At 45.5% G+C, this 23632-nt stretch overlaps 1 protein-coding gene across 1 annotated transcript in view; it reads left to right on the forward strand.

The window, feature by feature from the left end:
• The first annotated feature begins 1173 nt into the window (after positions 1-1173).
• LOC138672443 (sodium/potassium-transporting ATPase subunit alpha-1-like) overlaps positions 1174-23632 on the forward strand; it is a 49175-nt gene continuing 26716 nt past the window's right edge. The window contains exons 1-11 of the mRNA XM_069760415.1: positions 1174-1299; positions 16347-16460; positions 16536-16595; positions 16673-16876; positions 16951-17064; positions 17144-17278; positions 17356-17473; positions 17554-17822; positions 17899-18097; positions 18490-18599; positions 18677-18811. Coding sequence (XP_069616516.1) covers positions 1288-1299; positions 16347-16460; positions 16536-16595; positions 16673-16876; positions 16951-17064; positions 17144-17278; positions 17356-17473; positions 17554-17822; positions 17899-18097; positions 18490-18599; positions 18677-18811 — 1470 coding nt within the window. The 5' untranslated portion in view covers positions 1174-1287. The remainder of the gene's footprint in view (positions 1300-16346; positions 16461-16535; positions 16596-16672; positions 16877-16950; positions 17065-17143; positions 17279-17355; positions 17474-17553; positions 17823-17898; positions 18098-18489; positions 18600-18676; positions 18812-23632) is intronic.

Genomic DNA, 23632 nt, shown 5'->3' on the forward strand with positions numbered 1-23632 from the left:
CTGTACGCTATATACCCTTCCTGTACACTATATACCCCTCCTGTACACTATATACTCCTCCTGTACGCTATATACTCCTCCTGTACGCTATATACCTCATCCTGTACGCTATATACCCCTCCTGTACGCTATATACCCGTCCTGTACACTATATACCTCCTCCTGTACAATATATACCCTCCTGTACACTATATACCTCCTCCTGTACGCTATATACCCTTTCTGTACACTATATACCTCCTCCTGTACGCTATATACCCTTCCTGTACACTATATACCCCTCCTGTACGCTATATACCCGTCCTGTACACTATATACCTCCTCCTGTACGCTATATACCCCTCCTGTACACTATATACCCTTCCTGTACGCTATATACCTCCTCCTGTACGCTATATACCTCCTCCTGTACACTATATACCCCTCCTGTACGCTATATACCCCCTCCTGTACACTATATACTCCTCCTGTACGCTATATACCTCATCCTGTACGCTATATACCTCCTCCTGTACGCTATATACCTCCTCCTGTACGCTATATACCTCCTCCTGTACACTATATACTCCTCCTGTACGCTATATACCTCATCCTGTACGCTATATATCCCTCCAGTACGCTATATACCTCATCCTGTACACTATATACCTCCTCCTGTACACTATATACCTCCTCCTGTACACTATATACCCCTCCTGTACACTATATACCCCTCCTGTACACTATATACTCCTCCTGTACGCTATATACCTCATCCTGTACGCTATATACTCCTCCTGTACGCTATATACCCCTCCTGTACACTATATACCTCTTCCTGTACACTATATACCCCTCCTGTACACTATATACCCCTCCTGTACGCTATATACCCCTCCTGTACACTATATACCCCTCCTGTACACTATATACCCCTCCTGTACACTATATACCCCCTCCTGTACGCTATATACTCCTCCTGTACGCAATATACCTCCTCCTGTACGCTATATACCCCTCCAGTACGCTATATACCTCACCCTGTACGCTATATACCCCCTCGCTGTGATTCTACCTCACGCCGTGTGTGTCGCTGTGTGACCTGTCACTTTCTCTCCCTCAGTGTCGCGCTCGCGCTGTGGGCGGGCAGAGTTCGCGCGCTCACTGTAGAGGTGGAGCTTGTCACTGTGGAGACGGTGACGTATGGTGACGTCACTGGGTATAAGTTTCGGGGCAGCGCAGTCGCCGTTAGTCAGGCGGCGGTAGAGCGTGGTCCCCGGTGAGGAGGAGAATCTGGTCGCTGACAGTATGGGTTACGGGGTAAGAGCGCAGCGCGGGAGGTGCTCGGCCTGCGGTACCGGGGTTACGGGGGAGATAATGGTTGTAGCTTGTCAGGTTCAGCGGAAGGAGGGAAATGGTCCGGGCAGTGGCCTCTGGTTGCTGGGCAGGATGATGGCGGCTGGGGCTGCTAGGTCCGGGCAGGATGATGGCGGCTGGAGGAGCTCGGTGCTGTGCCAGAGGATAGCAGCTGGGTCTGAACGGGATGATTGTTGCTGGGCCGTGGTCTCTGGGTGCTGGGCAGGGTGATGGTTGCTGGGTCTGGGCGTTGGTCTCTGGGTGCTGGGCAGGGTGATGGCGGCTGGGTCTGGGCGTTGGTCTCTGGGTGATGGCGGTGGGTGCTGGGCAGGGTGATGGTTGCTGGGTCTGGGTGGTGGTCTCTGGGTGCTGGGCAGGGTGATGGCGGCTGGGTCTGGGCGGTGGTCTCTGGGTGATGGTTGCTGGGTCTGGGCGGTGGTCTCTGGGTGCTGGGCAGGGTGATGGCGGCTGGGTCTGGGCGTTGGTCTCTGGGTGATGGCGGTGGGTGCTGGGCAGGGTGATGGTTGCTGGGTCTGGGTGGTGGTCTCTGGGTGCTGGGCAGGGTGATGGCGGCTGGGTCTGGGCGGTGGTCTCTGGGTGATGGTTGCTGGGTCTGGGCGGTGGTCTCTGGGTGCTGGGCAGGGTGATGGTTGCTGGGTCTGGGCGGTGGTCTCTGGGTGCTGGGCAGGGTGATGGCGGCTGGGTCTGGTTTCCTTTTTCCTCCACTCATGTTTCTTGTGGTTGGAAACTGGAGGATTATCACAGCCCCTCTGCCCCCTGCCAGTCCCTGGCTCTGTAGTTATGGCCTGTTGCTGTTGGGTGCCCCTCTGTGGTGATGTGGGTAGTGGTTGGGCTTTCTTCTGGTCTGCATCTTCCCGGCAGTGAGCTGTTGGCAGCGGTGTGTCCGGCGGCAGCAGTGAGCGTCTGCATTGCAGAGGGGGGTGTTCTCTAGAGGCGTTGGTGATGCCAGGGATGGAGCATGTGCCAGCAACTTCACTTGGCTGCCCTTTGACCCTGGCAGCTGCGGGGCCGCTTGTCCCTGTGGAGTGCGGTGTACTACCTTCATGCGGTGGGGGCCACACATACTGAAGGCCATGTTATGGGAGGATCCGGTTGAGCACGGGTTAATGGCGCTATATTGGCTTTATCTGCAGTCTATATATAGCCGGGGGATGGGATCAGCCGCTGGTGCGGTCCTTTCTGGTACTTGGTTCTTCCTGAGTGCCCACTGTAAGGGGCAAAGCTGCACTGACCTTGTGGTGTCATTGCCATGTTATGTAGTGTAGGCCACCTCCTGCAGAAGTTACTGTCTTCAGGGGATTGAGAAGAGAAGGATGCACATGGCAGAATGGCTACAACATTTGTGACTTTATTTCACTTGATTAAAAACAGTTGTCCAGACAATTAAAAACCATTGCCCATTGTGACGTGTTTCTGGCCAAAGCCCTCATAGAATGTGGCCAGATGCCAGCGGAAGCACTAAATAAAGGGTTAACCTTATGTGACTTCACAACATGCATTAGCATATAATACATATTCATGTAAAAAACAACTGATAACTAACAATTTACAGAACTACATATTTACAAAAGACACAGGGAAGCTATTGAGAAAGGAGACAAGGGAAATGGTGTGTGAGAGATGAGATATGGTGGGATGCAGGTGAGTGACGATGGGGGATGGGATGCAGGTGAGTGACGATATGGGATGCAGGTGAGTGACGATGGGGGATGGGATGCAGGTGAGTGACGATGGGGGGGATGGGATGCAGGTGAGTGACGATGGGGGGGGATGGGATGCAGGTGAGTGACGATGGGGGGGGGATGGGATGCAGGTGAGTGGCGATGGGGGGATGGGATGCAGGTGAGTGACGATGGGGGGGATGGGATGCAGGTGAGTGACGATGGGGGGGATGGGATGCAGGTGAGTGACGATGGGGGGGATGGGATGCAGGTGAGTGACGATGGGGGGGATGGGATGCAGGTGAGTGACGATGGGGGGATGGGATGCAGGTGAGTGACGATGGGGGGGATGGGATGCAGGTGAGTGACGATGGGGGGGATGGGATGCAGGTGAGTGACGATGGGGGGGATGGGATGCAGGTGAGTGACGATGGGGGGGATGGGATGCAGGTGAGTGACGATGGGGGGGATGGGATGCAGGTGAGTGACGATGGGGGGGATGGGATGCAGGTGAGTGAAGATGGGGGGGGGGGGGATGGGATGCAGGTGAGTGACGATGGGGGGGGGGGGGATGGGATGTATATAGTAGTATATTGCCCAGCTTACGTAGTATATTGCCCAGCCACGTATGTAACAGGTTAAAAAAGACTTAAAGGGAACCTGTCACCCCGAAAATCGTGGGTGAGGTAAGCCCACCGGCATCAGGGGCTTATCTACAGCATTCTATAATGCTGTAGATAAGCCCCCAATGTTACCTGAAAGAGGAGAAAGACGTTAGATTATACTCACCCAGGGGCGGTCCCGCTGCTGGTCCGGTCGGATGAGCGTCTCTGGTCCGCTGCGGCGCCTCCCATCTTCATTCCAAGACGTCCTCTTCTGATCTTCAGCTCCGGCGCAGGCGTACTTTATCTCCCTGTTGAGGGCAGAGCAAAGTACTGCAGTGCGCAGGCGCCGGGCCTCTCTGACCTTTCCGGCGCCTGCGCACTGCTTTACTTTGTTCTGCCCTCAACAGGGCAGACAAAGTACGCCGGCGTACTTGTATTTTTATTATTGATGTTCTGGATATCCTCAGATATTCTCTGCTTTTAATTTGCGAATGGTGAACCTTATAGATCTAAGGTTACGTGTGCTACAAAAAATACAGTAAATTACGTGCTGTGTAATGGTTTTGATGGGGATATTTATCATCAGTGACTTGCATCTTTGTAGAATATTTACACGTTACATTTATTGCAAGCACATTTTAAAAAGACCTTTGGTTGAAGGCCAAGTGGGTGCATCGGTGCTAGTATCAGTACTATGAAAAAGGCTGGGGGATAAAAAAAGAAAAAAACAAACAAAAAAAACGATCTGCCTTTTTGCAATACACCTATGGCCTTTCGATTAAAATGTGACTGAAAACATCATTCTGGTACAAAACGGAAATATTTATTAATAATTTGCTTTATTTTGTTAAACTGCAAACTATATATGGAGTGCTGAATGAAACAATATTTTCTCTGTTCAAGATGTTACTACTTTTAATTAAAGTTTGTTGGCCTGGTAACGTCAGAAACGTTATAGGCGAATTATTGATAACCCTGCTAGTGTATCCGGCGTGGCTTTTCCTCCTCCTTGTTCGGCGCTGTGCCCCTTCTGCTTGGGTGCCTCTTCCTCCTCCTGGTGGCAGCGTCTGGCTCTGTAGTGATGTGAGTAGCGGTTTGGCCTTCTTGTCTGCGACTTCCCGGCAGTGAGCTGTTGGCAGCAGTAAGATTCTGCATTGCAGAGGGGTGATGCCAGGAACGAAGGGTGTGCCAGCTAATTCACTTGTAAATTAGTGTTGGCGCCTCAGCTGCCCCTTGACACTGGCAGCTGCGGGGCCGCGTGTCCCTGTGTAGTGCAATGTACTCACTTCATGGGGTGGGGGCCACACATACTGAAGGCCGTGTAATGGGAGGATTCTGTTCAGCACGGGTTAATGGTTTTTATATTGGCTTTATCTGCAGTCTATGTATAGCCAGGAGATGGGAACAGCCGCTGGTGCCGTCTTTTCTGGTGCATGGGTTCTTCCTGATTGCTGTAAGGGCGCAAAGCTGCTCTGACCTTGTGTCAGTTCCATATTATACAGTGGAGGGCAGCCCCTGCAGAAGTTACTATCCCCAGGGGATGTGCCATGTAGGTGAGCAGTTGTTGGGGTGACATAGTAACATAGTTAGTAAGGCCGAAAAAAGACATTTGTCCATCCAGTTCAGCCTATATTCCATCATAATAAATCCCCAGATCTACGTCCTTCTACAGAACCTAATAATTGTATGATACAATATTGTTCTGCTCCAGGAAGACATCCAGGCCTCTCTTGAACCCCTCGACTGAGTTCGCCATCACCACCTCTTCAGGCAAGCAATTCCAGATTCTCACTGCCCTAACAGTAAAGAATCCTCTTCTATGTTGGTGGAAAAACCTTCTCTCCTCCAGACGCAAAGAATGCCCCCTTGTGCCCGTCACCTTCCTTGGTATAAACAGATCCTCAGCGAGATATTTGTATTGTCCCCTTATATACTTATACATGGTTATTAGATCGCCCCTCAGTCGTCTTTTTTCTAGACTAAATAATCCTAATTTCGCTAATCTATCTGGGTATTGTAGTTCTCCCATCCCCTTTATTAATTTTGTTGCCCTCCTTTGTACTCTCTCTAGTTCCATTATATCCTTCCTGAGCACCGGTGCCCAAAACTGGACACAGTACTCCATGTGCGGTCTAACTAGGGATTTGTACAGAGGCAGTATAATGCTCTCATCATGTGTATCCAGACCTCTTTTAATGCACCCCATGATCCTGTTTGCCTTGGCAGCTGCTGCCTGGCACTGGCTGCTCCAGGTAAGTTTATCATTAACTAGGATCCCCAAGTCCTTCTCCCTGTCAGATTTACCCAGTGGTTTCCCGTTCAGTGTGTAATGGTGATATTGATTCCCTCTTCCCATGTGTATAACCTTACATTTATCATTGTTAAACCTCATCTGCCACCTTTCAGCCCAAGTTTCCAACTTATCCAGATCCATCTGTAGCAGAATACTATCTTCTCTTGTATTAACTGCTTTACATAGTTTTGTATCATCTGCAAATATCGATATTTTACTGTGTAAACCTTCTACCAGATCATTAATGAATATGTTGAAGAGAACAGGTCCCAATACTGACCCCTGCGGTACCCCACTGGTCACAGCGACCCAGTTAGAGACTATACCATTTATAACCACCCTCTGCTTTCTATCACTAAGCCAGTTACTAACCCATTTACACACATTTTCCCCCAGACCAAGCATTCTCATTTTGTGTACCAACCTCTTGTGCGGCACGGTATCAAACGCTTTGGAAAAATCGAGATATACCACGTCCAATGACTCACCGTGGTCCAGCCTATAGCTTACCTCTTCATAAAAACTGATTAGATTGGTTTGACAGGAGCGATTTCTCATAAACCCATGCTGATATGGAGTTAAACAGTTATTCTCATTGAGATAATCCAGAATAACATCCCTCAGAAACCCTTCAAATATTTTACCAACAATAGAGGTTAGACTTACTGGCCTATAATTTCCAGGTTCACTTTTAGAGCCCTTTTTGAATATTGGCACCACATTTGCTATGCGCCAGTCCTGCGGAACAGACCCTGTCGCTATAGAGTCACTAAAAATAAGAAATAATGGTTTATCTATTACATTACTTAGTTCTCTTAGTACTCGTGGGTGTATGCCACTCGTGGGTGCTCCGATTATGTGGATATCAAAAATAGAAGAAATAGATGTGGCACTCACCCAAGTTTTGCTGCAGATCAATGTCCTTTATTCATCATAATAACGAAACAGACATGGTAAGGAGAAGCGGCTGGTGAGAGTTGCGGTGCGGGGAGTGAGGAAAGGACAACGGCCGTTTCGCGCTTGTGCGCTTCCACGGGTCCAGGCGCACAATTAAAATCGTCATATCCTTTATAGGGGACTAGACAGCTTAATGTGAACATACAGTTAGGGCCAGAAATATTTGGACAGTGACACAAGTTTTGTTATTTTAGCTGTTTACAAAAACCTGTTCAGAAATACAATTATATATAATATGGGCTGAAAGTGCACACTCCCAGCTGCAATATGATAGTTTCCACATCCAAATCGGAGAAAGGGTTTAGGAATCATAGCTCTGTAATGCATAGCGTCCTCTTTTTCAAGGGACCAAAAGTAATTGGACAATGGACTCTAAGGGCTGCAATTAACTCTGAAGGCGTCTCCCTCGTTAACCTGTAATCAATGAAGTAGTTAAAAGGTCAGGGGTGGATTCCAGGTGTGTGGTTTTGCATTTGGAAGCTGTTGCTGTGAGCAGACAACATGCGGTCAAAGGAACTCTCAATTGAGGTGAAGCAGAACATCCTGAGGCTGAAAAAAAAGAAAAAATCCATCAGAGAGATAGCAGACATGCTTGGAGTAGCAAAATCAACAGTTGGGTACATTCTGAGAAAAAAGGAATTGACTGGTGAGCTTGGGAACTCAAAAAGGCCTGGGCGTCCACGGATGACAACAGTGGTGGATGATCGCCGCATACTTAATTTGGTGAAGAAGAACCCGTTCACAACATCAACTGAAGTCCAGAACACTCTCAGTGAAGTAGGTGTATCTGTCTCTAAGTCAACAGTAAAGAGAAGACTCCATGACAGTAAATACAAAGGGTTCACATCTAGATGCAAACCATTCATCAATACCAAAAATAGACAGGCCAGAGCTAAATTTGCAGAAAAACACCTCAAGAAGCCAGCTCAGTTCTGGAAAAGTATTCTATGGACAGATGAGACAAAGATCAACCTGTACCAGAATGATGGGAAGAAAAAAGTTTGGAGAAGAAAGGGAACGGCACATGATCCAAGGCACACCACATCCTCTGTAAAACATGGTGGAGGCAACGTGATGGCATGGGCATGCATGGCTTTCAATGGCACTGGGTCACTTGTGTTTATTGATGACATAAGAGCAGACAAGAGCAGCCGGATGAATTCTGAAGTGTACCGGGATATACTTTCAGCCCAGATTCAGCCAAATGCTGCAAAGTTGATTGGACGGCGCTTCATAGTACAGATGGACAATGACCCCAAGCATACAGCCAAAGCTACCCAGGAGTTCATGAGTGCCAAAAAGTGGAACATTCTGCAATGGCCAAGTCAATCTCCAGATCTAAACCCAATTGAGCATGCATTTCACTTGCTCAAATCCAGACTTAAGACGGAAAGACCCACAAACAAGCAAGACCTGAAGGCTTCGGCTGTAAAAGGCCTGGCAAAGCATTAAGAAGGAGGAAACCCAGCGTTTGGTGATGTCCATGGGTTCCAGACTTAAGGCAGTGATTGCCTCCAAAGGATTTGCAACAAAATATTGAAAATAAAAATATTTTGTTTGGGTTATGTTTATTTGTCCAATTACTTTTGACCTCCTAAAATGTGGAGTGTTTGTAAAGAAATGTGTACAATTCCTACATTTTCTATCAGATATTTTTGTTCAACCCTTCAAATTAAACGTTACAATCTGCACTTGAATTCTGTTGTAGAGGTTTCATTTCAAATCCAATGTGGTGGCATGCAGAGCCCAACTCGCGAAAATTGTGTCACTGTCCAAATATTTCTGGCCCTAACTGTATGTGTGATTAAAAAACCAAACTGGTTGTGTGCAACAAACAGTATTAATAAGCACAGCTAGACACCAACATTATATATCACATATTACAGGTGAACTTACTCTGTCATTTTATAGAAATATAGTCATGTCTAATTTATCATTGAGGCCAATGGGCACTTGCGCATTGGTCTCCATGATCCATCTTGCCTCCCTTTGTAATAGAATTTTCTTGCGGTCACCACCTTGAATCGGGCTTTTTACAATCTCCAAACCTGCAAACCGTAAAACATTCGGGTTTGCATTATGGTGGTCCCGCATGTGTTTGATGAAACGGGGGCAACCTTTCCCAGATAGTACTGAGTTGAAATGCTCTCTGAATCTTGTGACCATCGGTCGTATGGTTTTACCGATGTAAAAAAATAGACATGGACAGAAGATTAGATAGACTACATATTGGGTTTTACATGTAATTAAACGCCGGACTGTGTGGCTGACAGAACCTATGCGAATGGGGTTTTCCAAAAATCTCAAATGATAAAATCTTCAATTTCCACATTTATGGTTGCCCGTGGGTTGGAATTTCGTTAGCCAATTATTTTCAGTCGGAGGAAGTCGATTTTTAACTAATCACCCAAATTCTTAGTACGTTTGTACCCGAATCTTGGGCGATTTATTGTCAGTGCTGATAATTCTCTATCATTTTGCAACACATGCCAATTCCTATTTATGGCCGCATAAATTTCTTTGTCTATTGGGCTATGTGTGAAGGTAAATGTGAACCTTTTATGATCTTGCTCATTTGGAGGGGACCGTGCAGTTTTTTTTGCGAGTTTTTAGCAGATCTTTTTGTGTGAGTTTCCCCACTTTGTGTTCAGCTGCTGTCAAAATATTGGGTGGATAATTTCTATTAAAAAAATTTGTTTTCAACTCCGCAATTTGTTCTTTAAATGTCGCCTCATTGTTATTAATTTTTCTATACCGCACCATCTGACTATAGGGTACGCTGTTTTTTGTGTGAAATGGGTGGGCACTGTTAAAGTGTAATAGACTATTCGTTGCGGTGGATTTTTTGTGTACCTTCGTACTGAGCATACCATCCGCTATCTCAATTTTCACGTCTAAATATTCCAACCCATTTCCCCCAAAGCAGGCTGTAAATTGCATATTGTCCTCGTTTACTGTATTGAGATGGGTAACGAAAGAATCAAAATCATTTCTAGATCCATCCCAGACTATAAAAATATCGTCCGCGAATCTTAGGTACATTCGTATAAATTTTAAGAACGGATTTGTCGCAGCCGTAATGTGTCTTTCCTCAAAGACTGCCAGGAATAGGTTGGCAAAGACACATGCGACAGGCGTCCCCATCGCAGTTCCAGTGCGTTGTAGAAACCATTTATCACTAAATTTGAATGCATTGTGCGATAAGACAAATTCTAGACTTTCAATAATGAACGCAACAAAGTCCTGATCTTTATCAGTATTTTATAATAATATTAATAATAATTAACCTGCATGGACCCGTTGAAGCGCCGTAGCGCGAAACGGCCGTCGTCCGGTCTCTCCTCACTCCCGCTCCCTCACAGATCACTGCGTATGCCGGTTCATACTATGTATAGGATGTTTTGCTGAATAAAGAGCACACTTGAAAGAAGCGCAAGGGTGAGTGCTGCATAATTTTTCTTCTCATTATCTGGGAAAGGTTGCCCCCGTTTCATCAAACACATGCGGGACCACCATAATGCAAACCCGAATGTTTTACGGTTTGGAGATTGTAAAAAGCCCGATTCAAGGTGGTGACCGCAAGAAAATTCTATTACAACGGGAGGCAAGATGGATCATGGAGACCAATGCACAAGGGCCCATTGGCCTCAATGATAAATTAGACATGACTATATTTCTATAAAATGACAGAGTAAGTTCACCTGTAATATGTGATATATAATGTTGGTGTCTAGCTGTGCTTATTAATTAATACTGTTTGTTGCACACAACCAGTTTGTTTTTTTAATCACATATGTTCACATTAAGCTGTCTAGTTCCCTATAAAGGATATGACGATTTTAATTGTGCACCTGGACCCGTGGAAGCGCACAAGTGCGAAACGGCCATTGTCCTTTCCTCACTCCCCGCACCACAACTCTCACCAGCCGCTTCTCCTTACCATGTCTGTTTCGTTATTATGATGAATAAAGGACATTGATCTGCAGCAAAACTTGGGTGAGTGCCACATCTATTTCTTCTATTTTTGATATCTGCTTACGACTGTGGAGCACCGCCCGCACATTGCTGGTTTTACATGTGCTATATGAGTCCTAATAAGGATCCAACATCTACTATTGAACCGTTTGTTGTGAGATCGCCTAGTGCCGTTCACACTCTCCATTTTGTCTACGCTCCTATTATGTGACCCTCCTCCCCGACTGCTAACAGATCTCCTAATCTTAGTTCTGGGGCTTGGTTCTATCCTTTGTTCACCCTCCTCTGCCGCTTCTGTCCCATGGCCACCCCTTCTCTGCCACTCTGTACCCTGGATAGTCAATGTGTCTGTGTTGTGGCCTCATGCTTTTGATAATTGCAGCAGGCACACAATTTTTTTTAAATAACTTTAAAATAACCGTTTTTGCATCTGTGTTCTCTAAGAAAGCAGTTGTAACCTCAACTGATCTTCAGGGTGCCATCGAAGGAATAAAAAAAATCCACACTATCCATAAACAGATGGTGAGAGAACACTTAGCTAATTTACATGAAATTGCATCTCCTGGTCCAGATGAATTACATCCTAGGGTGCTGAAAAATTTAGCAGAGGAAATTGCAGAACCACTAGCCAGAATCTTTGAAAAATCCTGAAGACCAAAAGAAGTCTCGATAGTATAATACTTTGCCTGTTTTTCGTTCCGACCATGATGTCCTTCTCCATTGATCGTCTCTTCATATGAGTAGTCCAAATTGCATAAAAAACTAAGGAAAAAGTAGCGCAAATAGGATCTTATCCTATAAATTTGTTATTAGATTGTGCTAACCTGATCTATGACTTTTATGCTTTTTTGAATCATTGTTCAACTGCTGTGGATACACACATTGTCAAACTATGAGACTGAGGATGTGGAGAATTTGTGGATACCTCCGCGCTGCTGATTATTGAAGGCGTCAATTGACAGGAATTTATTAAACAATTTGAAACGCGTTCAATAAAAACCATGTTTAATACAGTTCTATGATTTGACGTCTCCAGTAATCTGGAGCTCGTGAGGTATCCACATATTCTCCATGTCTTGAGTCCAAATTACGCAAGTCGTAGCTTGATGATCCTTGCTTTGAGTGACATGTGTGTGACTTCATTTGTTACAAAATGTATTTTTTGTTCTTCTTGCCATCCATGGTATTGAGAACATCCTTCTCAAACACTAGATTTCAAAGTTGTTCATTCTTTTGTCTTTTACGTCCAGGTTTAAAATCCGTATGTTACCACAGAAAAGACCATTTATGTATGAGCCATGTCTTCGTCGCCAGTGAAATGTTTTTCCAATTTAAAGACCTTGTCCAGTGACTTCATTTGCCCATAGCTATTCTCCTATTGAAGTCTGGTGTTACTGCATCTTGAGTTATCCTCAATCCTAGTAGGTTAAGTCCTTTACAACTTCCAGTTTATCTCCGTTCATTTCAAATATGTCCCAGTCGTACCTAGCAGTAGTCAATAATATATCTCTTCTTTGTGTTGAGTAGCAGTCCCATGTTCCATCTTGACACTCAGTAATAAGTCTTTCATTCCATCTACGCTTGTTGTATCATCTGCGTATTTTAAGATTGTTGCTTCTTCCAGCAATTTTGATTCTGTCCTTTTTTTTGGCAAGTCCAGCCTTCCTGAAAATAACTCTTGCGTATAAATTGAAGAGAAATGGTGACAAGATGCTGCCTTGCCTGACTCCTCGCTCTACTTTAAACCATGGTGTGTTCGGTTCACAGTCTTACTACTTGTTTGATGTTAAGGTTGCTAATGAGGCTGCTCAGATATTTCTGCACACACATATTCTTCATGGTAGTGTAAAGTTTCCAGTAATCAACACAGTTGAAGGCTTTGCTATAGTCGAAGTGAAAATAGATCTTGTATTCTAGGGCCTTTTTCATTATTCATCTAATGTTGCTAATCACCTCTTGTTCCTCTGCCTTTTCTTAATCTTGCTTGTTTTTCTAACTTTTTCCTTAGTAAGGCTGTAGTCTTTATGCTCTTTAGTAGCAGTTTGCCGGCATGAGCTACGAGTGGGCCTATTCTTAAGGGAGATGCTACTGGAAACTAACGGACTATTGCAAACACTAATCTTGTCCAGTCCTTGGACTATTTACCAGTTGTCCATATCTGTTGACACAGGCATGTGATGACATCAACTACTGCTTCTGAAGACTATATTAGTTCTATTGTAATATTATCATATCCAAGAGCTTTGTTTGACAGAAGCTTTATCTCTGCAACAACTTCGTTTTTCAGGTTGCTCGGCTTCCAGTTTTTTTTTTTTTGTTTTTTTTTTTTCCCGTATTGAGTCGTTGTAGAAGTGTTCCATGTAGTCTCTAAGGCTACGTTCACACTAGCGTTGTGCGCCGCTGCGTCGGTGACGCAATGCACAACGCACGCAAAAACGCGGCAAAACGCACGCAAAAACGCTGCGTTTTGCGACGCATGCGTCGTTTTTTGCCAAAAATCGGACGCAAGAAAAATGCAACTTGTTGCGTTTTCTTGGTCCGACGCTTGCGACAAAAACGCATGCGTCCCACATGTTAAACATAGGGGCGCATGACGCGTGCGTCGCCGCTGCGTCGCCCGACGCTAACCCGACGCACACTAGCATAACGCTAGTGTGAATGTTACTTAAATCTTTCCTTGATCTGTTCTGGCTCAGTTTGTTCCCATTGGCATCTTTCACCTTACCCACTCCTGGCTGAAACTTTCATTGTATCTCTTCAATCTTTAGGCACGCCTCCTGGTTTTGCCCCTAAGTTTGCTTTTTATCTCTGTACATATCTTTTGATGAAGTTTTTTATCCCAATGAGCTCTCATTAGTATACATTTTTAGCATCGTGTGGGTGTTTTTTGGTTTTTTTTTCTTTTTTTTTTCTTCCCTTTCCTCTCTTGAACTCGATTGTAAAATAGTTGAATGTCCTCCATTTTTCCTTGGCTTCCGTATTGGTGAGTAGACTTATAACTGACATGGATTTGTGCTCCTTGTAGTCTTATTGAGTTGACGATCACTGACTGCATTAGTACTTTAGGACAATTCTGGCTAATAAGAATAAGGCTGGTTTCACATTTGCGTTTTTTTTTGGGTGCGTTTTTGCGGTAAAAAACGCATGGTGAAAAAACGCATGTAAACGCATGCGTTTTTGCATGTGGTGAAAAAAACGCGGCGTTTTGACGCGTTTACATGCGTTTTTTCATGCGTTTGCGTTTTTAAACGCATGCTGAGAAATGTGTGACAGCTGCCAATCATCAAAATAAAGTAAAAAAGCCACTATAAACAGAAATAGTTAGGGTTAGGGGTAGGGATCATAACCCAAACCCTAACCCTAAAGGGATCCTAACCCTACCGCTAACCCTAACCCTAAGGGATCCTAACCGTACCCCTAACCCTAACCCTAAGGGATCCTAACCCTAACCCTAAGGGATCCTAACCCTAACCCTACCCCTAACCCTACCTCTAACCCTAAGGGATCCTAACCCTACCCCTAAAGGGATTAGGGTTAGGGTTATGGTTAGGATCCCTTAGTGGTAGGGTTAGGGGTAGGGTTATGGTTAGGTTCCCTTAGTGTTAGGGGTAGGGTTATGGTTAGGTTCCCTTAGGGTTAGGGTTAGGGGTATGGTTAGGGGTAGGGTTAGGGTTAGGATCCCTTAGGGTTAGGGTTAGGTTCCCTTTATCACCTTTATGTTTGGGGGTGGCATATCAGTGTGTTTTCTGTTTTTTTTTAATAGAAAAACGCATGCGTTTTTAATGCAAAAAAACGCATGCACAAAAAAACGCATGCGTCCCCATTGACTCCAATGTATTTTTTGACCCCAAAAAAACGCATGAAAACGCATGCGTTTTTTTGGTCCAAAAAACGCCTCTCAAAAATACTACAAGTTGCAAACGTGTACACCAAAAAACGCATGCGTTTTCAATGTTAAATATAGGGGAAAAAAACGCATGCGTTTTTTTTGCAAAAAACGCTGCAGACAAAAACGCAAGTGTGAAACCATCCTAAAAGACACTTTTGTCTTCATTTATCGTTGCCAGAATAGTAGACCCAGGGACAGCTTGACTGGAAATGTCTGACTTGAGTCCATCTTAATTTGCTAATTCCGAGTAAATCAAGCCTTGTTCTGTCCATTTCAGCTTTGACTATGTTGTATCTGCCTTGGTTCCTGGTTTGTGTGTTTCGGGTTCTGAATTTTATGATTCTGCAGCTTTTGATCTTCCCTCTTAGACCAAGACAACCTTGCTGCTTTGATCCTGGTGCTTCATTAGTATTGATTACACCCAGATCAACCATCAGCTTATGGCTTGTTGAGTGCCTTCCAATTTGGGGGCACATTTTTCAGCACTATATTGAATTCCTTTTTAGTTGTACACTGCCCGATTTCTTGCTCCTGGGAACTAATGTTCCCCAATAATCGTCCTGTGTATACAGGCGCTAATGAACGCAGTGAGATTAAGAAGTTGTTTTATCGGACCGTCCTTGACCTATGTAATGAACCTGTGCTGTTGAACACAACGGTAGTCTTTTCCTGACCTGCCTGTGTGCGTGGTGTCAATGAGCCCGAACAGTTGGAGATGCCCTCTAAATATTGTCTTACCATGCATAGCAGCAGTGAATAGATTTTTGTGACGTTAGTGCAATGATTGTATTAAAGAACAGAACGTCCAGAATTGTTAGTGCCACCCCACTTAGTTAGGTAGATGTCGTTGCTCTGATAACCACTAGGAGGGTGCAGCCCGATGAGACTCATCTGCCCTGAAGTTGGCACAGTCTTCTGTCTGTGCAATCGTGCCAGACCTTTTACAAGGTCATTGTTGGAGTTGGACTCTCCAATCCAGTGTCTAATTTTATTAACCTTGAAAGGCAGCAGTACAGGATTACCACGTAGGGGTGCAGGGATAGAGCACACTCGCCTGTCAGGCCTCTGCACCTCCAATAACAGACGCATGCCCTGATGGCAGACTTTGGCCCCCACAAATCAGTCCTCAGTCCCTTACCTGTTGTTGGGGTACACGTCTGTTATAGGGGTGCACAGGGTGGCTCATTAGTCCTTGTTCTGCTCCAACCACTATGTCTTCTAAGATTGACTGGACCTTACCACAAATGCCACCATCATTAGCTCCTACCCTTCCACGACTCCCCTCCTGATCATCCGTTGCAGTCCTCATAGGGGGGTTCTGATAGGATGGGGGGCTGCACAGGCTGTATATAGTTGTCCTTGAGGCTGTTAGTACTCACATGGCTAACCCCCGACTATCATGCAATGTGAGTAACATATGGTTAACCTTGTGAGTGCTGGCATGGTCCCAGAGGCTGATTCATAAACAGGGCATTTCTATGGCACATTATTCTGCGGGGGTGGTTTATGGGTTGGAGTTGAGCAACATTAACCCTCTGCTGACTGGTTATACGGTGCTAGCTGTTACAGGCAGAAGATCAAGCTGACCGCTTCTTACTGTCTCCCTGTAGGCCGGACACGATAAGTATGAGCCTGCTGCCACTTCTGAACATGGCGGCAAGAAGAAGGGGAAGGGGAAAAGCAAAGACCGGGATATGGATGAGCTCAAGAAGGAAGTCACTATGGTAAGTGAGAACTGACTATCTGTCTCCTTACATGGGGCTGCGGATCATGACCTTCACCCTCTCTTCTCTTTACAGGAGGACCATAAAATGAGCTTGGATGAGCTTCACCGCAAGTATGGCACTGATCTGACCCGGGTAAGATGGCAGCTGGCTGGACGATGCTTGAAGTGTCACCTCTGTGTGGTTGTATCACAGAAGTTCTTCTGTTACAGGGGCTTACAACAGCCCGAGCAGCTGAAATCTTGGCACGTGATGGTCCAAACGCATTGACACCGCCCCCCACCACTCCAGAATGGGTAAAGTTCTGCCGACAGCTGTTCGGAGGCTTCTCTATGCTGCTATGGATTGGTGCCGTTCTCTGCTTCATGGCGTATGGTATTCGGTCTGCGACTGAGGACGAACCACAGAATGATGATGTGAGCAGCACTGCCTTCTTAAGGGTTATCGTGTGTGTCTTCCTGTGTATAACATTGTCCTCTACCCTACACAGCTCTACCTCGGTGTTGTCCTGTCCGCTGTCGTGATAATCACTGGCTGCTTTTCTTACTACCAAGAGGCGAAAAGCTCGAAGATCATGGAGTCCTTCAAGAACATGGTGCCCCAGGTGTGGCCTGTGTACATCCGGCTGCTGAGCCTATGTCTAGTAATGTGCTGGTATCCTGACTTGACATCTTTTATCTCAGCAAGCCCTGGTTATCCGCAATGGTGAGAAGCTGAGCATTAACGCGGAAGATGTCGTCCAAGGAGATTTGGTAGAAGTGAAGGGTGGTGACAGAATCCCGGCCGATCTCCGTATCATATCTGCCCATGGTTGTAAGGTCAGCAGAAGCTACACCTCACAAATGGTTTGCCTCACTGTTGTGAGCTGCTTCACGATTTTTCCAATAACTGATAGGTGGATAACTCCTCCCTGACTGGAGAGTCTGAGCCGCAGACCAGGTCTCCTGACTTCACTAATGAGAACCCCTTGGAGACCCGAAACATCGCCTTCTTCTCCACCAACTGTGTGGAGGGTGAGCATCTGCCAGTAGCTGTTAGATGCAGTTTGGGATTTGCCAGATTACATGTGACTTTTCCAATCCTCCCTCTACAGGAACCGCTCGTGGTATCGTCATCAACACCGGAGACCGCACAGTCATGGGACGTATCGCCACCCTGGCATCGGGTCTGGAGGGCGGCCGTACCCCCATCGCTGTTGAGATCGAGCACTTCATCCACATAATCACAGGCGTGGCTGTTTTCCTGGGTGTCTCCTTCTTCGTCCTGTCACTCATCTTGCAGTACACTTGGCTGGAGGCTGTCATCTTCCTAATTGGTATCATTGTCGCCAACGTGCCTGAGGGTCTCCTCGCTACAGTCACTGTGAGTAGTGAACGGGAGGTGGACGCTGGTTGGATGGCTCAGCAGTTCCACTAAAGTCCTTTTTTGCCTTCTGTAGGTGTGCCTTACACTCACCGCTAAGAGAATGGCTCGGAAGAACTGCCTAGTAAAGAATCTGGAAGCCGTGGAAACCCTTGGATCTACCTCCACCATCTGCTCCGACAAGACCGGGACCCTCACACAGAATCGTATGACTGTGGCACACATGTGGTTTGATAACCAGATTCATGAAGCAGATACCACAGAGAATCAGAGCGGTACGATGACTGGGTTCAGGGATGTTGTAATGGATGGTGGAGTGCTCAAAGTTTTGGGGGTTCTTTGTAAGATGGTGCTGACCTAGGAGTCACAACTGTTACAAATGATACATGTGTGGAGGTTGTCTTGGGAATGCTGTTGGAGGTGACAGAGTGCTCAGGGTCTCTGCTGTAATATGTGGTGGAGTACATCAGCTCCTGGGAACATTGTAAGATGGTTCTGTTCTGGGGTCACAGCTAGCTGTTTTGGTGGAGAAAGTGAGGGGGGGTATCTCTGATTCTGGCTCTTGGATTCTGTTATCACTTTTAAAAAGTGAGAGTTTTGTGGACTCTAAGGTGCTGCTCGTTTTCCCATCCCACTCCAACTCTAATCCCTCCCAACCACCCTGCAGGTGCCTCCTTTGATAAGACCTCACCCACATGGACCGCCCTGGCCCGTGTCGCTGGCCTGTGTAACCGTGCTGTGTTCCAGGCTGGGCAGGAGAACACTCCTATCCTTAAAGTGAGTCTGTTTCCCGGTCCATTATTCTGAGAGGTTCTCTGGATCTGCGCCCTCCTCACTGTCCTTCTCTCCTGCAGCGGGATGTGGCCGGAGATGCCTCTGAATCTGCTCTGCTGAAGTGCATTGAGCTCTGTTGTGGATCTGTGAGGGGCATGAGGGAGAAGAACCAGAAAGTGGCCGAGATCCCCTTCAACTCCACCAACAAATACCAGGTGAGATGTCCATCGGCCATGTATACTGGGTCTGTCACGTCATCTGTACACAATCGCCCAGGCTCCCTGCTGGCTGGTGTAAACGGATAACTCTGCCGTAGGCCCAAGGCTCAGATCAGATGATTGCTGCTCTGCGGGTTGGTTGGGAGGGAGCCGGAGGCGGCTGTCAAATCTGCTTAAAATAAATGTATAATCTTAATTGCAAGCCAAGGTGCAACGTGCTGTGGGGATGAGCTCCTCTGCAGCCGTCCTGTACTTGGTGACATTCGTCCACCTGATCCTATGAAGTACCAGACTAGAGTGTTCAAAAACAATTTTTTTTTTTGAAAGGTAATCCATTGGAGTCAAGGATATTAGTGCACACATGAATTCTTCCTATCCATAAAACGTGGCAAATTTAAAAAAATGCATTAAATATGCATGGAAGAAAAAAAAAAAAACTTTGGATGGATTAACGCAGAACTTAAACACATGCTAAAAAGTATATCAAATGGAAGGATGAGGGAATATCTAAAGAAAAATATAATGTGGTCTACAGGGCAAGCGTTAGAAGTGGAAAAGCGAGTAATGAAGTGAGGCTTGCAAGGGAGACGAAAAGCAATAAAAATGATTCTGGGGGAGGGATGTCACAAGCAAAAGTCAAAGATACTATAGGATTTTTACAGGATGGAAAGGTTGAAGTGATCAAAAATGTTGAGGGCCAAACTTTAAAATAACCATTTTGCATCTGTGGTTCTCTAAGAAAGCAGTTGTAACCTCAACTGATCTTCAGGGTGCCATCGAAAGAATAAAAAAATCCACACTATCCTTAAACAGATGGTGAGAGAACACTTAGCTAATTTACATGAAATTGCATCTCCTGGTCCAGATGAATTACATCCTAGGGTGCTGAAAGAGTTAACAGAGGAAATTACAGAACCACTAGCTAGAATCTTTGAAAAATCCTGAAGACCAAAAGAAGTCTCAGAAGATTGAAGGGTAAATGTTGTTCCTGTCTTCAGAAAAGGAAAGAAGGAGCCAGGAAATTACAGGCCAGTGAGCCTTACTTCTATACCAGGAAAGATCTTTGAACAAATTATTAAACAGCATGTGTGTTAGTAGTTTGAATACATTAATTAAAATGATCAAGTATGGGATTGACAAGGCTACAGTTAGGTGGATTCATAACTGACTCGGTGATCGTACTCCAAAGACTGGTGAAATGGGTGCACATCCAGTTGAAAGAGTGTTTCAAGTGGGGTACTACAAGGCTTTGTCCTGGCCCCAGTGTTCACCATTTCTATAAATGATATAGATAAAGAAACAAAGGTAAACTAATCAAATTTGCAGGCAATGCAAAGCTAGGAGGGATGGCTAACACTAGAGAAGACGGAGAAAGGATTCATAAGGAATATGTTATTTAACAGGGGGAAATGCAAGATTCTACATCTGGGCAAAACCAGCGAAAATTGCATTACAAAATGGGAGGAATAGAACTAAGCAATAGCTAGTGTGAAAATTATTTGGGTACCACATTCTAAAGGGAGCCTGTCAGTGTACGTTACTATGCACAACCCTTCAATGTCGGGTCGTTATACTGATTACAATTATACCTCGGTTGATGAAATCCGTCTTGTGATTGATTCTGAATCTTTATTTTCAGTTTTGCGTTAAAGGGAACCTGTCACTCCCAAAATCGAAGGTGAGCTAAGCCCACCAGCATCAGGGGCTTATCTACAGCATTCTGTAATGTATTCTGTAAGGCTGATGTCACACTAGCAGTATTTGGTCAGTATTTTACATCAGTATTTGTAGCCAAAACCAGGAGTGGAACAATTAGAGGAAAAGTATAATAGAAACATATGCACCACTTCTGTATTTATCACCCACTGCTGGTTTTGGCTACAAATACTGATGTAAAATACTGACCAAATACTGATAGTGTGACATCAGCCTTACAGAATGCATTACTGAATGCTGTAGATAAGCCCCGATGTATCCTGAAAGATGAGAAAGTGGTTAGATTATACTCACCCAGGAGCGGTCCCGCTGCGGTCCGGTCCGATAGACGTCGTGGTCCGGGGCCTCCCATCTTCTTACGATGACATCCTCTTCTTGTCTTCACGCTGCGGCTCCGGCACAGGCGCACTTTGTCTGCCCTGCAACTATCGGTACGTGATGGATGCTAATGCACAGGTCCAGCTGAAAATGCCATTTTGATGGGGTTTTTTTTTTCTCATCCGCACAGCAATATAATAGCACTGACAAGTGATCGTGCTCAGGCACCACCACTTTGATGAAGTGACGTGTTTTTTTTTCTTTTTTTCAAATGCACACATTAGTATATTCATTATGCGAACTAGGGGGCGAGTGATTGAGGGCTCAGCGACCTGTCAGCTGTCTACATTGTGAATACCCACACCAGGACACGAGCAGATCATTAACACAAAACTGAAAATAAAGATTAAACAACGGGATTTCATCACCAAGTATCATTGTAAGGCCGGGATCTCACACAGCGAAATACGGCCGTGTCTTGCATGTTAAAACCAAGCTCTGGTGCCAGCACTCCAGAGCGGAGCGTGTGGCCGCACAGCAATACATGGAGCCGCACGCTGTGCTCCGAAGTGCCGGTGCCAGAGCTTGGTTTTAACCCGTGAGACTCGGCCGTATCTCGCTGTAGTGTGACTCCGGCCTTATCGGTGTAACGGCGCCGGTGTATTTCTATGCAGCCACACACTCCAGAGTCCTTACCACATAAAGTGACTGATCAGATTTCAAACATTTGGTCTGGTCATTTAAGGGGTGAATAGCCGTCTACAAATATCAGAAGGGCTGTCAGTGTAGAGGGATCATTATTCTTATTTACTGCATGGAAACAAGAGAAGCAATGGAATGACAGTGAATGGGAGGAGACTCAGATTAGGTATTGGAGAACTTTTTTACAGCGAGGGTGATCAATCAGTTGAACAGGCGACCATGAGAGGTGGTGAGTTCTCCTTCAATGGAAGTCTTCACTCCGAGGTTGGACCGACATCTGTCTGAGATGGTTTAGTGACTCCTGCATTGAGCCGGGGGTTGGACCAGATGACTCTGGAGGTCCCTGGCAAAGAATTGCACAATTCCATCTGTACGTTGTGCATGGCCAAGCTTTTTGTTCAACACCTTTAGCTTTTCATATGGCGTTGTAGGGCTTGAGGCCATAATTGGAGAGATTAACTCCCCTCCTGTGTTCTTGTGCCCCAGGACACACTCTGGTTTGGGGAGCGGAGTAGTGGAACTTCGTACAGCAGTGGGGTGCTGCCATAACAATGTATGGTAGTCAACAAAAGGACATCCCTCTTGTACTTGACCGTCAACATTGTACTCTGGTCTCACCCTTACTGAACAACTGGAGTTTTGGGAAGGTCTCTGATTTGTACAGACAGTACCGCATGCTGCTGTAGCTCAATACAGAGAGACTTGAAGAAAGAAATGCTGGTGTATGGGGGGAAAAAAAATAATTTTGGGTTGAATTTGGGTGTCCTTCCCTTCATAAACTCTAAAGCCTGTGGGTGTACCCTGAGGTACACTCGCTCATACAGTTGAGTTTAATTCCCTACCTAGCCTTCTTAATTGGCAAGTATTGCCGGAATTTGAGGTTCACTTTTGAACTATATTCGGGACTCTTCTACGCATATGTCCCGTTTAAGGAACATATACCTCAGCAAACTTGTTGCTGTAGTGATGAATGATCAAGTGATCAATTCGGTCAAAGTTGGTGTCATCAGTCTGGGAGGCAGTTAAAAAGACTAGGGGTTTGGTGCTCTTGACAAATTTTTCCCCGATATGGCAAAACGAGACTCTACTGGAATTTGTTAAAATGGGAGATATTAAAAATTGGACTGGGAATACAGTACATGGTTCAGGTGCAGGATGCGCAGGGACTGGTGCCCTTTGGAAAGGTGCAGGAGGATTATGGGCTCCCGGAGATCTGCAGATTTCAATATGGGCAGTTTCGGCATGCTTATGTCATGCAGAGTAGGATGATGACTATGGAGATTCACAAGGATATAATGATTATGTCTGTGCAGAGGGGGGGGGGACAAAAGGGGTAGTGTCTGGTATTTATAAGGATCTAATGCATGCTTTTTTTAAATCATTATCCTATTAGAGCACAGGGGAAATGAGAGGAGGAGTTGGGTAGGATAGAGGAAGATAAATGGGAAGTGATTATGGAATATATACCCCAATTATCGCTGAATGAGCCGGGCAGACTCTCGCAGATATATGTGCTCCATAGAGTATATAGGACTGCTGAACGGCTGTATAGAGCGGGCCTGAGACTTCGGAGTGTCCTCGGTGGAGGGGGCTGGAATTCTCCATACCTTATGGCAGTGTCAGAATCTGAACCCATATTGGACAGCGGTGATTAATGCCATAGGGGGAGCGTATGGTTGTAGGATTGAGAGGGATCCTGTGGTGTGTATACTGCGATATGTGGAGGAGGTGCAGGTACATAATAAATATAAGGTGGCAATAGCTAGATTATTATATATTGCGCAGAAATTAATCGCCAGATACTGGATAAATGAAGATCCGCCAACGTTGAGGAAATTTCTCAGTCTGACTACTGTGAATATGGCGAAAAAACATTTGTTAAGAGAAAAGACATAAGAACATTTGAGACATTGTGGACACCTTGGGTGGAGGGAAGATGACTCTGAACTTAGGTTATACCATGCATTATTCACTGCTCTTGTATGTACCGTATATACTCGAGTATAAGCCGAGATTTTCAGCCCACTTTTTTGGGCTGAAAGTCCCCCTCTCGGCTTATACTCGCGTCATACGCAGGGGAGG

This window comes from Ranitomeya imitator, chromosome 3 (genome assembly GCF_032444005.1).
Source record: "Ranitomeya imitator isolate aRanImi1 chromosome 3, aRanImi1.pri, whole genome shotgun sequence".
Lineage (NCBI taxonomy): Eukaryota > Metazoa > Chordata > Amphibia > Anura > Dendrobatidae > Ranitomeya > Ranitomeya imitator.